General features: G+C 41.2%; 1 protein-coding gene across 3 annotated transcripts in view; it reads right to left on the bottom strand.

Moving 5' to 3' along the window:
* The window catches only part of nbas (NBAS subunit of NRZ tethering complex), a 309,279-nt gene that overhangs the window by 290,036 nt on the left and 4,161 nt on the right, over positions 1 to 15,082 (bottom strand). For all 3 annotated transcript variants that reach the window (XM_034161663.1, XM_034161660.1, XM_034161661.1), the window contains exons 3-7: positions 14,733 to 14,769; positions 14,380 to 14,457; positions 13,815 to 13,862; positions 8,060 to 8,103; positions 63 to 196 (exon numbers count right to left, since the gene is read on the bottom strand). In XM_034161663.1, coding sequence (XP_034017554.1) covers positions 63 to 196; positions 8,060 to 8,103; positions 13,815 to 13,862; positions 14,380 to 14,457; positions 14,733 to 14,769 — 341 coding nt within the window. The remainder of the gene's footprint in view (positions 1 to 62; positions 197 to 8,059; positions 8,104 to 13,814; positions 13,863 to 14,379; positions 14,458 to 14,732; positions 14,770 to 15,082) is intronic.

The raw sequence follows: 15,082 nt of genomic DNA, 5'->3' as shown, positions 1-15,082 counted from the left end.
TGCATCAATATCTTGTAATATGCATAACCTTGCGTGTATATAGCCAATCCGGGGTCATTTACCGGCAGGATGACGAAGAGCTCGCTGCCCGTGAGGTCAAAAAGGCGCACGGTGCCCGTGCTGTCGGCGTAGGCCAGCAGGGTACAGTCATGGCTCCAAGCAACCCGACGCCATTGGGGGTGTGGGTCCTTTGGCACTGCAATAGACAAAAGACTTCACAACTGAAAAATAAAGAGAGGAAGAAGGGAAAAAACACAGATTTCTTCTTCTACCAAATGAGAAAACTGAATGAAGAGTCCTTTATGTGCCTATGATGTCTTTAGATGGGAGGCAAAGGATCAAACTAATCCCACACATCAACACAATGTGTCCAAGGACTGATCCAATTCATCTCAGGATAGCGATACGTCTCAATAACCATCTCACAAAGACGTGCACGCGTTCACATGCACGCTCACAATGAGAGAGGCAGAAAGGTGGAGTAAGTAAAAGAGAAACGGAGCGAGAGACCAAATGGAGGTCATAAATCCAGCTTTTATTGACGCGTAGGCTACTGTTTTAGGAAAGTGCTGGCTCAGCAGTGCTGTGACTGTAACTATGTCACCGTGATAAAGTACGCTCCTGCCTGCTGGCGCACTGTCAAGGATTCTCCGACATAAAAGGGCTGGGACAGACCGGCCAGCTTGTTTTTAGGAGCCGATTATCTTATGACACATTAAAAAAAGACAAGTAAATGACAAAACAATGCGACTGCCACTTGTGATTATTTGTCATCATTGTTACGACGATAATTTAAAAACAGAAGGCGGATTATTCCTCCGCCAATGCGCCAAAACAGCAGCCTTGCAGTGATTCTTTAAAATTCCTGTCCCCGCCCCTTCATGAAGATTTGTTTCAAAGTGTGAAATGTATCATCAATCGTCACAAAACACCCAAAAAAACATCTCCAAGTGGTAATTACTGAAACCCTGATACTTCACCAGGGCCCAAATCTGCTTCCTATTCAATAATCGGAATACAATTTGGGAAACGTTTATCCGTTTGTTCCCTTACTCATCCCAAGTCTGTATGTGCAGTTCTCTCTACCCTGGACTTTAACAACACCCCCCCCCCCCCCCCACTACTTTATCTACTTCTCTTTACCGCACAACTGTTCATTCGCATTTCCCTGTCGCGATGAGCTCCCCGTCATCTATCGACAACATTCGGCTTTAAAGACAGCATGTGTACATGCAAGTCTTTACTTTTTTAAAATTGAGAAGACACATTACTGTATTTTTATGTAAAGACAAAACGTATGTGGGTTTTCTACTTTTCTTCGGTAGGTGAGCTCAACCTGAGGAGTGAGGTGCGCATGCGCAGCAGATCTCATCTCGAAGGGACACGGTCACCGGTCGTGATGAGCTCCACTACCAAAGAAAACTAACGTAAGTGTTGTCTTTCCATAAAAAATACAGTAATAAGTGTCTTTTTGTTTTAAAAAAGTAAAGACTTTCATGTACGCATGCCAGGGTTCTCGCCAGTGTAGTTGAGCATAGGGGGACCCTATGCTCTGATTTGGATCCCCTATGCTGTGATTTGGATCCTCTACGCTGTGATTTGGATCCCCAATGCTGTGATCTGGGACCCCTATGCTGTGATCTGGGACCCCTATGCTGTGATTTGGGCCCCTATGCTGTGATCTGGATCCCCTATGCTATGATTTGGATCCTCTGTGCTGTGATTTGGATCCCCTATATTGTGATGTGGGCCCCTATGCTGTGATTTGGATCCTCTATATTGTGATTTGGATCCTCTATGCTGTGATTTGGATCCTCTATGCTGTGATTTGGATCCTCTATGCTGTGATTTGGATCCCCTACGCTGTGATTTGGATCCCCTACGCTGTGATTTGGATCCCCTACGCTGTGATCTGGATCCCCTATGCTGTGATCTGGATCCCCTATGCTATGATTTGGATCCCCTATGCTGTGATTTGGATCCCCTATATTGTGATTTGGGCCCCTATGCTGTGATTTGGATCCCCTACGCTGTGATTTGGATCCCCTACGCTGTGATTTGGGACCCCTACGCTGTGATTTGGGACCCCTATGCTGTGATCTGGATCCCCTATGCTGTGATTTGGATCCTCTATGCTGTGATTTGGATCCCCTATATTGTGATTTGGGCCCCTATGCTGTGATTTGGATCCTCTATGCTGTTATTTAGATCCCTTATGCTGTGATTTAACCAGCATAGGGGGATTTTCTTTTTATTTCTTTTTTTGAAGGACATGTCACGTGTTATTCAACATCCCAGTTAGCAACATAGAGTGGTGCTCAAAATGCAGGAAATAGTGTTTCAAAGGGTTAAAAATTAAAACATTTTCGGGGGGGGGGGGGACAGACCGCAGCTGTCAGTCTTCTGTATGTGACACAATACGTAAAGGTGTGCCAAGACAACAGCAGATCATAAAACTTCAATGAGAGTTTTTTGTTTGTTTGTTTTTACATTCAGCAGTTACGTGACCTGATGCAATCTTCGAAAAAAAAAAAAACAATTTCTGCAATTACAACCACTGCCAAGCATAATGTGCCACCACGGGTGGCGCGTTTGCCAAGCAATAAACTTATTGAAAGGAAGTTATGTTTTTGTTGATATCATTGCTGTTGGCGTTTACAGTATTGGATTTCTTGGCTATGGCATGCTGCTGCTGCAACCCCCCGTTGGCAATACTGCAAATGAACGGAGGCGTCGGATATTGTATGACTAGAATTTCAAATGAAGAACAAAGGGAAGGAGTGGGAGGCGAGACAGACGCGCGGAGAGAGACATAGAGAGGCTAGAACAATGAATCGGGCCCCCGCTGAGAGAAATAATGGCTCTCCAAATTTTAAGGCCCGACTATCAGAGAGCACCTCGGGAAGGAGGCAATTTAGTGCACGTTTGAGACGCTCAACTGAGGAGGAGCAGGCAAGAACATGGATGCGTTGTGCCAGACGTGTTGTTTTTATGCTCCGCTTTTGTCATATTTCCATCTTCTTTTTATTTCACACTTCTTCACCTCACAGCGTTGCTCTTCCCCCCTCTCTCACTCTCTCCCATTATAATCGTGCACAGTGCGTTGTTCTGTGGCTGGGAGGGCTCTATTTCCACATAGATGACTTTTTTGTGTGTATGTGCGGGAGGGAAGAAGCTGGAAAATTGGATGGTAGTGTCCTTTTCTTCCCCCTGGTGACACCAAGGGGCAGAAGTGGGGAGGAATTATACTGGCTGACCCAACAGAAACCCTCTATCTAAAGCTGCGCACGTGCATTTATTGAAGCGCAACACTTATGAATTATGTACGGGGGTGGAAGATGACTACACTGCAGCAAAAGGGGGGGAGGCGGGGAAGGAGAGACGGGGGGGGGGGGGGGGGGGGGGAGACAGGTGAGAATGCACTAATGGGGGATGTGTACACACAGGCTGTTGTGTGCACTTGAGCACCAAAAAATCCCTGCAATGACGCATGTGCTTCTCCATTAAAACCAAAAGCCATTAAAGGCGGGATCACAGCAAAACCCATTAGGACAAATCTCTGTGAAATGAAATGAAGTAAAAGTAAAATGAAAAAAGAGACATGAAATGGAATGAGAAAGACGAGGGAGTCTTGGGTTTACGCAGGCCTAGAGGCTACCATTATCCGAGTGCTGACCCATTAGAACGGTCCACAATGACAGCTAGCCGGAGCAGAGCTAATATAGTCACAAAGGCGGGTGCAAGAAGGGGATGAGGAAAAAAGTTTACGAATGCAAAGTAGAGCATGTGCGTAAATATGCAGAAAACAATGGCAAACCCCCAGGATCCACTCTAGGCTTAACGAGTTCACTATTTATTTTTAATTGCAGAACATGTTTCTCAATAGGTGTGTGGTTATATTTAGCCCCCTACTCAACAAGTGTTCTACAACAGTGAACATAAAGATGGAAGAAAGAAGAAGAGAGAGAAAAAGAGTCCATGAGCCAGTCATCAATTTGGACCTAATCGGTACCACTTAAGGGGACTAAACGACACTTACAGTCCAGCCTCACTGTACCATGACCTACCCAAAAATGTATGATAGCCATCCCAGGGTGGTAGCTTTAGCTAGGTAGGGGTCAATGAAGGGTTACGCACAAGGTCAAAATTTAAAAATGCTCCAATCATGTTGAAAACTATACCACATTATTTGTCTGATCATAACAATTCCAAAAAGGTATAGTTTGGACTAACTATGACTGAATGTTCTAGAGTTATGGAGTAAAAATAACAAAAATTGTAACAAAGGTCAGTTTCAGTTTGTACAGGGGTCAAAAGTTAAAGTTGCTGTGTCTGTTCTCCTTCTTGTTTCATTTCATATTGGTGCATGTTCCTCTTTTCGTCTTAGCTCTTTGTCTTGGGTCTGTCTTTGTCTTGGTGGTATCTGTCTCCCTTCCTCTATTTAGGCTTCATGGTCACATCTCCCCTGTCTCTGTCAGTCAGTTGTGTGGGAGGTTTCCTGGTGTGTGACTGCGCTGTATGAGTGGCCCTGCCCTTGAGAACCTATGTGGTGTCGCCCTTGTGAACTTGTTTTATTGTTGTCCCCGTTTTGCTCTGTGTCTATTTATGCTCCATGTCATTATTGTACTTGTGTTTCCATATTAGTTTCGGTCATTGTAGTGTTTTTGTGTGTGTGTGTGTTATATTATTTTCTGAAAGTTTTATTTCTGGTTTGTCCTGTTTCGGTTCTAATTTTACACAGGTTTATTTCCACATTAGTTTCTGTAGATTTGCACTTGGAATATATGTTTGTTTTTGTTGCTTTGTCTGTTGTTATATGGCTATTGTTGTATTTATTATGTTTTATTTTCGTTTTATTCTTGAGTCCGGGTTTTGTATTCTGTCACTCTACGTTTAGTTAGTTAGTTCACGTGCATTTGTGTTTCCTCTGTTTCCTTTGTGTTCGCACCTGTCACTCATTTGTTTCTTCAGTATTTAAACCCTCACTTCCGCGTTTAGTTGCCAATCGATTCTCTCTTTCTCATTCACCCTGATCCTTATGGCTCCTATGAATGTCTTTTGTGATTATTCCATGCTAGACCGTTACCTCCGTGTTATTCCAGTTAGTAGCGTTTCCTGATATTAGTCTGTTTTTGGACTCTGTTTTTCACCGTGTGTATTTTGTCACCTTTTGGAATCTGCGTTTGTAAATAATCACCTTGGTTTTGTCATACTATCCCTGTGTCCTGCTGCCTGCATCTTGGGGTTGTATTTTGCCGATCAGTAATCCAACTGTAACAAAGGGGTCTACTTATACATGTAACTGATGTACATGTATAAACAGATACATGTAATATGTATTATGATATAAAATACAAAATAAAGTCTGATTAGCTACATTAAAAATGTCAAACCAGAATTATTTTCCTTTATGCACATCTTCATACAGTCTACAGCCCCATAAACTGGTTTTGGAGAAGTTGTGCTTACAGAATCAAAATCATATGATGCATCAATTAAACAAAATGTGCAATTATATCTCCTTGAAGATGTCACACCAGAATTACCAAACAGATTTATTGTGAAAACCAGAAATTTTCTTCCACCTTTAGCAATGGATTACTAACGTGTGAGCCTGATATTTGTAATCTGTGCGCTCACACGGCTCCATCTCCTTTTCTTCCTGCCACATAACCTCCAGCCATCTGAGCACTCATCAAATAAACCGGTGACTTATTTTATCAGGTCCAAGGAAGCTGCGCGTAACGAGTGGCAGTGCAGAGGATAAAGTTGATTATCTGCGTTACTGTCAGAGGCTCTGTCACATTCCAATTAGTCTCTGAGGTCAATAATTTTCTTTAAAAGTAACTCGAGGCAGAGAAGGGCACATACATACCTGCGTGTGCAAACACTGGCAAGATTAACTAAACATAACCGGCATTAACAAAGACGAGGGGCTCGATCTCGAGGAAGGACACAGAATTGAGGAGGGAAACATCAGAACAAAGGGCATCAGGTGCAAAGAGGCTGGATTCCTACTCCATAATATTCAGGTGTTTTGTCGGCACAGCATAAAATCAACCAATCAGATTTGTCCTTGACCAACCGCTTCAAATGACTGAGATGTGTTGGAAGACGAGACATAACTCTGGATGCTGTAACGACTGAATGCGACTATTCATGACCAAGGCTCAGCTGTTTCAGCCTTTGAAATGGACCTTGCCCACAAATTCCACAAAGACTTGAAATACCTGTCGTTCTTTTAACAGCAATTTTGCTGCCGTGCGCGCTGCACCTTGGCACAGACATTTTCTTGTTGTGTTCTGTGTGTGAAAACATATCTTGATGTGTTATCGCCATCTATGTTTTCATTGCAACCATGCTTTAAAGACCAGACCCCCTGTGAAAACTGAAATCCTCCATGTTTAGAAATGCAGTCCATCCACTGGGAGGAAGAAAAGTGTCATTAAAATATGGTTCATCATTATCAAGGTTTTGTTTGTTTGTTTTTTCTATTACTTATTAGGTTTAGTTCATTATCAATTTTTGTGTTAAATACAGTTCCATTGTCTTGTCGTACACTATTGTGCACAGCTATGTGGAGTCTACTTGAGTTGTTAACCTGGTTATGTAAGATGTGTGAGTGTTGTGCTCTTTAAATACTGGCCGAGACAGCATTAAGAGTTGAGATGTTTTTGGGGGTTAAAAGCACAAACACATTCTTGTCATGTGTGCCCAGGGCTCAAAAATAACCTGGGTGTTAAAAATGAGCATGTGTGGAGATTAGAAAGAATGTGGGTGCTGGGTGTAAAACTGTCAGTGGTGATGGCTGAAAACGAGCGCCATTCTGTGACATGTGACAGGCTTCGCTTTAGCTCTTAGTTAATGTCACCTTCAGCCAATGAAGGCTCATGTTTTATACAACATTCTAATATATGCAAAGGCTGGCCATCATAAAACCATCCATTATTTATACTCTGTTACTCTGTTTGAGGGTCATCGTGGGACTGGAGCTGATTCCAGTGCACAGTGAGCCAGGGGCGGGGCAAACCCAGCAGAGGTATTAAAAAAAAATTAAAGCACACTGAACCACAAAAACACCATGAACAGCACCTCATATCACTTAGAAAAAAAATCACTTCAACTTTAATATATGCAACAACCATAAGATGTAACCATCTCATACACTCTCTGGGTTGTACCTATGGTGTATCAAGAATCTATCCTTTAATGATAAACAGCTAGTGTGTTCACAAGAAAAATCACGTCATCCACAATGTGCAAATATATGCATAAAAAAAATCACAAACAGAAACAAATATAAAATGTAATCAGTTCAGATACTCCCCAGTGTGTACCAGTAGGGTCAGCATCAAGTGTCTTTTATGTAGTGTAATGATCTATGTGTTGTGTTCACAAGAAAAATCACTTCAACTTCAACATATGCAACAGCCATCAAAGGTAACCATCTCTTGGACTCACCAGGGTGTACCTATGGTGTGAGTATCCAGTATCTACCATTTAATCGTAAAGAGTTAGTGTGTTCACAAGAAAAATTGCATCATCTACAATGTGCAAATATATGCATGAAAAAAATGAACGTAAAATGTACTCAGCTCACTTAGTTCCCAGGGTGTACCAGTGGTGTCAGCCTCAAGTGTCTATCCTGGAGTGTAATGATCTATGTGTTGTGTTCACAAGAAAAATCACTATATGCAACAACCATAAAATGGAACAATCTCATTTGCTCTCCAGCATGTGGCGTATTATGACAGTATCATGTGTCTACCATTTAGTGGTTTAAAAACAAACAAACAGAAAAAAATCACAAGTCTAACAAGTGTAAAATGTAATCAGCTCTCCTCCTCCCCAAAGTGGACCTATGGTGTAAGCACTGTAATCCTCAAGTACTTACTATCTGTTAACTGAGCTCACACATGCACATAGACATACAGATGGAAGTATGACAACATATTGACCCGCCTACTACCTACAAGGTGAAGTACTATGAACCACGAGGAAGTTTGAGGACTTTTTTAAATGTTTTCAATGATATGAATTTTAAGAGAGGTGGTCTTACCCTGACACTTTCCAATAACGGAGCCAAAGTCATCTCTCCTTGATCTGGGGAGGATGCAAAAACACACACTGAATTAGGAAAATAATAAATAAAATAGCATCACAAAAGATTAAAGTACACATGTGAGGGTGGAGCTTGGACTGATGTGTAATGTGGGGAACTGCAGCGGCGGCAGCAGCCGATAAGCCGCCGGGTAAAGCAGCACAGTGGATCAAGCAGACGGGGCCTTAACAGAAACTCAGCGGGTAAAACCTCGAGACATCTTACAACATCTACCGCTGTGAATCAAAGCAACAAAACACCGTGTGATTAAACAGCGGCACTCACGACGAAGGAACGAGAGGAACGCTGTCTGCCTCATTCCTCACACTTATAACAGGATGATCACAAAACATTTCACGCACAAGCAAGTTTTGTTCCAAACAACTGTTTTGATGCATGGCAGAATTCTGAACTCAAATATGGACAATAAAAGTGAAGCAGATCGTCTCTTTATTCTCTGTGGTGAGAAGTTACACTGATACAATTTCTCATTTTAACATGGATACATTTAAAGCATTAGACTGCAATTTCTTTGTGTTAGAACAGTTAATGTGCATGAAATGAACAGCAGCTACTCAAAATGCACAATTTTAGTGTCTTTCTTCCTCTCACACAAACACAATGAACATTTAGAAGACATTAAAGTCTGTCTTATGACCGGAACAACCTGCTTTCTATAGGTTCGGACCTGTGTGGGCCGCAAAACTTTAACCCTCTGGGGTCCAGGGTATAACTGGCTGTTTTTGACTACTTTTGGTTCTACCTCAGGATGCAACGATACCACTTTTTTCCCAGACTGAGTACAAGTACGAGCACTTACATTTGGGTACTTGTCGATACCAAGTACAGATACGAATACTTAATAATCCCATTGCAGTTTTATGATGACTTTGAAAATGTTTTATTCATCAGATGTTCCTTACTTTTTAACTATAACTGCTACCAATATCCTGAGCTTTGTTTTTATTTACAATCATTTCACTTAAATCATATAACTTCACTTTTTGACTACAACAAATTGTCCTTTAACAATAACTGAAACAGTCCATCACTAACTTTACTTATGTCTGTGAGCATCAGTGTTCAATCAATCAATTTCAATCAATTTTATTTATATAGCGCCAAATCACAACAAACAGTTGCCCCAAGGCGCTTTATATTGTAAGGCAAGGCCATACAATAATTACTTAAAAACCCCAATGGTCAAAACGACCCCCTGTGAGCAAGCACTTGGCGACAGTGGGAAGGAAAAACTCCCTTTTAACAGGAAGAAACCCCCAGCAGAACCAGGCTCAGGGAGGGACAGTCTTCTGCTGGGACTGGTTGGGGCTGAGGGAGAGAACCAGGAAAAAGACATGCTGTGGAGGGGAGCAGAGATCAATCACTAATGATTAAATGCAGAGTGGTGCATACAGAGCAAAAAGAGAAAGAAACACTCAGTGCATCATGGGAACCCCCCAGCAGTCTAAGTCTATAGCAGCATAACTAAGGGATGGTTCAGGGTCACCTGATCCAGCCCTAACTATAAGCTTTAGCAAAAAGGAAAGTTTTAAGCCTAATCTTAAAAGTAGAGAGGGTGTCTGTCTCCCTGATCCGAACTGGAAGCTGGTTCCACAGGAGAGGAAAGCTGAAGGCTCTGCCTCCCATTCTACTCTTACAAACCCTAGGAACTACAAGTAAGCCTGCAGTCTGAGAGCGAAGCGCTCTATTGGGGTGATATGGTACTATGAGGTCCCTAAGATAAGATGGGACCTGATTATTCAAAACCTTATAAGTAAGAAGAAGAATTTTAAATTCTATTCTAGAATTAACAAGAAGCCAATGAAGAGAGGCCAATATGGGTGAAATATGCTCTCTCCTTCTAGTCCCCGTCAGTACTCTTGCTGCAGCATTTTGAATTAACTGAAGGCTTTTTAGGGAACTTTTAGGACAACCTGATAATAATGAATTACAATAGTCCAGCCTAGAGGAAATAAATGCATGAATTAGTTTTTCAGCATCACTCTGAGACAAGACCTTTCTAATTTTAGAGATATTGCGTAAATGCAAAAAAGCAGTCTTACATATCTGTTTAATATGCGCTTTGAATGACATATCCTGATCAAAAATGACTCCAAGATTTCTCACAGTATTACTAGAGGTCAGGGTAATGCCATCCAGAGTAAGGATCTGGTTAGACACCATGTTTCTAAGATTTGTGGGGCCAAGTATAATAACTTCAGTTTTATCTGAGTTTAAAAGCAGGAAATTAGAGGTCATCCATGTCGTTATGTCTGTAAGACAATCCTGCAGTTTAGCTAATTGGTGTGTGTCCTCTGGCTTCATGGATAGATAAAGCTGGGTATCATCTGCGTAACAATGAAAATTTAAGCAATGCCGTCTAATAATACTGCCTAAGGGAAGCATGTATAAAGTTAATAAAATTGGTCCTAGCACAGAACCTTGTGGAACTCCATAATTAACCTTAGTCTGTGAAGAAGATTCCCCATTTACATGAACAAATTGTAATCTATTAGATAAATATGATTTAAACCACCGCAGCGCAGTGCCTTTAATACCTATGGCATGCTCTAATCTCTGTAATAAAATTTTATGGTCAACAGTATCAAAAGCAGCACTGAGGTCTAACAGAACAAGCACAGAGATGAGTCCACTGTCTGAGGCCATAAGAAGATCATTTGTAACCTTCACTAATGCTGTTTCTGTACTATGATGAATTCTAAAACCTGACTGAAACTCTTCAAATAGACCATTCCTCTGCAGATGATCAGTTAGCTGTTTTACAACTACCCTTTCAAGAATTTTTGAGAGAAAAGGAGGGTTGGAGATTGGCCTATAATTAGCTAAGATAGCTGGGTCAAGTGATGGCTTTTTAAGTAATGGTTTAATTACTGCCACCTTAAAAGCCTGTGGTACATAGCCAACTAATAAAGATAGATTGATCATATTTAAGATCGAAGCATTAAATAATGGTAGGGCTTCCTTGAGCAGCCTGGTAGGAATGGGGTCTAATAGACATGTTGATGGTTTGGATGAAGTAACTAATGAAAATAACTCAGACAGAACAATCTGAGAGAAAGAGTCTAACCAAATACCGGCATCACTGAAAGCAGCCAAAGATAACGATACATCTTTGGGATGGTTATGAGTAATTTTTTCTCTAATAGTTAAAATTTTATTAGCAAAGAAAGTCATGAAGTCATTACTAGTTAAAGTTAAAGGAATACTCGGCTCAATAGAGCTCTGACTCTTTGTCAGCCTGGCTACAGTGCTGAAAAGAAACCTGGGGTTGTTCTTATTTTCTTCAATTAGTGATGAGTAGTAAGATGTCCTAGCTTTACGGAGGGCTTTTTTTATAGCGCAACAGACTCTTTTTCCAGGCTAAGTGAAGATCTTCTAAATTAGTGAGACGCCATTTCCTCTCCAACTTACATTAAGCTGCGAGTTTGTGAGTTATACCACGGAGTCACCCATTATACCACGCCCCCCCCATCTGGATTCGCGCCTGGTTTTCCGTCTGAGCAGGAAGAATTGACAATGTGTATTTATGGCAAAAGCACCACCTGATTGAGAGGTAGGGAATTTGTTTGTTTTAAGTTTTCAGCATCTTTTTTTTTTTTACTTCATGTCAGACTTTACGTGCATTTGGGTGGAAAAAACAAGTGTTAGCATTTGTTAATGTGTGCGGATCAGCTGTTTTTAGTGAGGACACACACGGAACGGCATAGAATTTTAAAGAAAAAAAAAAAGGGTAAAAATGTCTTTGTAAAGCTTAGTGCAGGTGTGCTGCCATCACTGCGCTTTCAGAGATGACAACTGTTCTCAACTGCAGAAAACAGATGAAAAGCTCGCAGCATCGATGCTTCGTAGGTGAAGTGGGCAGGCGTTCCGTCGAACCGCGACCTCCACCTGCCCACGGGCTGCACTGAGAGGCTGACATCTCACTGCTGTAAAGGGGTATCGGGTGTCTAGTATCTGAGCAGTTTTATGATTACAAATACAAGAAAATGCATACGGGATCGGGCTGATACCGATACTGGTATCGGCATTGGTGCATCCCTAGTTTTACCTTCATAAGTTACCTTAAAAAACTGTTTACTTTGCCTTGTTCTGTGTCATTTTTTTCAGCACAACTTCACCTGTGTGACTTTATAGTTTTTCTTTCATTCTGATATACTGTATTAACAAAATGATCCTAAAGTCGTGCAAAAACATAAAATCCAAATAGAAAAAAAGTCTGGTTTTGTTATTTTCTTTTTGACACAGTTATGAATTTTTGAAAGTCGTTAGAAATAGTTTTTCCAATTTTCCAAGCTTTTTCCTGACTTTGACCTTGAACCTATGACCTTGAAAATTTAGTCAGTTCTTGCCTATCAGGACATGAATCTTCAGTAAAAACTTCATAATGATATATGAAAAATTGTGGGCTCCACGCTGTTCACAAACAATAATTGTAATTGTAATTCATTATTATCAGGTTGTCCTAAAAGTTCCCTAAAAAGCCTTCAGTTGGTTCAGAATGCTGCAGCTAGAGTACTGACGGGGACTAGCAGGAGAGAGCATATCTCACCCGTGTTGGCCTCTCTTCATTGGCTTCCTGTTAATTCTAGAATAGAATTTAAAATTCTTCTTCTTACTTATAAGGTTTTGAATAATCAGGTCCCATCTTATCTTAGGGACCTCATAGTACCATATTACCCCATTAGAGCGCTTCGCTCTCAGACTGCAGGCTTACTTGTAGTTCCTAGGGTTTGTAAGAGTAGAATGGGAGGCAGAGCCTTCAGCTTTCAGGCTCCTCTCCTGTGGAACCAGCTCCCAATTCAGATCAGGGAAACAGATACCCTCTCTACTTTTAAGATTAGGCTTAAAACTTTCCTTTTCGCTAAGGCTTATAGTTAGGGCTGGATCGGGTGACCCTGGACCATCCCTTGGTTATGCTGCTTTAGACGTAGATTGTGGGGGGGTTCCCATAATGCACTGTTTCTTTCTCTTTTTGCTCCGTATGCATCACTCTGCATTTAATCATTAGTGATCGATCTCTGCCCCCCTTCACGGCATGTCTTTTTCCTGTTTTTTTCCCTCAGCCCCAACCAGTCTCAGCAGAAGACTGCCCCTCCCTGAGCCTGGTTCTGCTGGAGGTTTCTTCCTGTTAAAAGGGAGTTTTTCCTTCCCACTGTTGCCAAGTGCTTGCTCATAGGGGGTCGTTTTGACCGTTGGGGTTTTTTATAATTATTGTATGGCCTTGCCTTACAATATGGAGCGCCTTGGGGCAACTGTTTGTTGTGATTTGGCGCTATATAAGAAAAAAGTTGATTAATTGATTGAAACAAACAAACAGGCAAACAAATGGGCAAAAACATAACCTCCTCCAACTTCATTGGCGGCAGTAAAAAGGGGGCTCAGAGTGCAAGGTTGGTTAATAATGATGGTAATAGGACGGAGGACGCAATTACGCTTTTAAGTGGTCAATACTGTGCATGAATCTACACAAAATTCAACAAAACATACATGTGTGCATATTTCTGCACACACTATGAGCTCCGTGAAATTCAATTGACGGGGTGTAATCTGTGATTGCACTAATTGAAAAAAGAAAGAACACAGCGCTTAAAAAAAAGGGAAGGTGAGATAAATATCTTCCTCAGTCTCTATCAAAGATACACAAATGCACTGCTCGTGGCTCTCAAATAGCTGTACAGAGTTCGATAATTACCTAATCTCCACACACTGGTCCTGAACCACAGCCAAGAGTTTGCCATTACTGTGGAGAAAAGGAGAAAACCGACAGTAATTAACAAGAGAAGGAAATAAATGAAACAGTAACAGTTGAAGGTGATGGGGTGAGCGGGGTGAGAGGGGTGAGTGGGGCGGGTGGGATACAAAAGCCACTTATGAACTTTGAGCAATAAAGACTGCAATTGGAGTCTAGGTTGGCCGGCTTAAAGAGAACAATAACGATTGAAGCATAAACAGAGCAGAGACGGTTGCATAGGGAATGAAATGAGGGAGAAAGATTTAAAAGGTGGATGAGAAGGAAATGGAAGGATAAAGCACATCAAACTAATGGCTGTCCGCGGCATCAATCCACGACGCTTAACACGGACTTACATGCCGGAATCAATAGCCAATTAAAAAAAGACTTTCTCCTTGGTTTGTCTGTAGTAATGAACACAATTAAGTGATTGGTTGAGGGGGTTACACAAAGGAGGAGACCAGGAAAGGCTCCGCGAAGCAGTGCTGCATTCAGGTATTTTCGTGTGTGTGTGTGTCTGTTATACCTTGCGAGCACCAGCTGCCAGCTGATCTGCTTGTTTGCGAGGCGGACGAGACCAATGGGCAGAGAGGAGCTGGATGGGCTGAGAGTCACAGAACGCTCAGATAATTATCACATTAATGAGGCCGATAAATGAACTCTTAAGATTATCAATTCACTCAGTTTGTGAATCCCAATCAAATCCCAAACATGGAACTGCTACTCTCAACTTTCTATGCAAAAGAGATGGATAATCCTCTGAACTGTGAGGATTCAGTCATATTTCATGTGCATTCATTGCAATTTACTTTTAAATACAAGATATTATAAACAAATAGTCTTTTTTTTTTTGTTACGTGTCGGCAATGGTATACTTACCTGTACCACAAATAGTGCAGTATTAACCTGAACGGGCCTGCAAGTGAAGCAAAACAGCATAAGAATAATAACCACTGCATAGAAACAATGTTTTATTGTCACAAAGTTGATGCAACTTCAATGCCATTCTCACTAAGACTTGTAAAATTAATAATAATGACAATAAAGTCACAATTTTTTTTATTGTGACGGAATTAAATTACTGTCCAATGTTTAAAAGGCACATTAATCATGTTCTGTTCTTTACATTACTCCAATATTACACCACTGCAGATGAATGTCAAGAGTATGTTCCCATTCAGGCATCAGCAATAGTTAAAAAAACTAAAATTAATTAAGCTATAGGGCTC

This window comes from Thalassophryne amazonica, chromosome 21 (assembly GCF_902500255.1).
Source record: "Thalassophryne amazonica chromosome 21, fThaAma1.1, whole genome shotgun sequence".
NCBI lineage: Eukaryota > Metazoa > Chordata > Actinopteri > Batrachoidiformes > Batrachoididae > Thalassophryne > Thalassophryne amazonica.
This window is presented reverse-complemented; position numbering and strand designations above follow the sequence as displayed.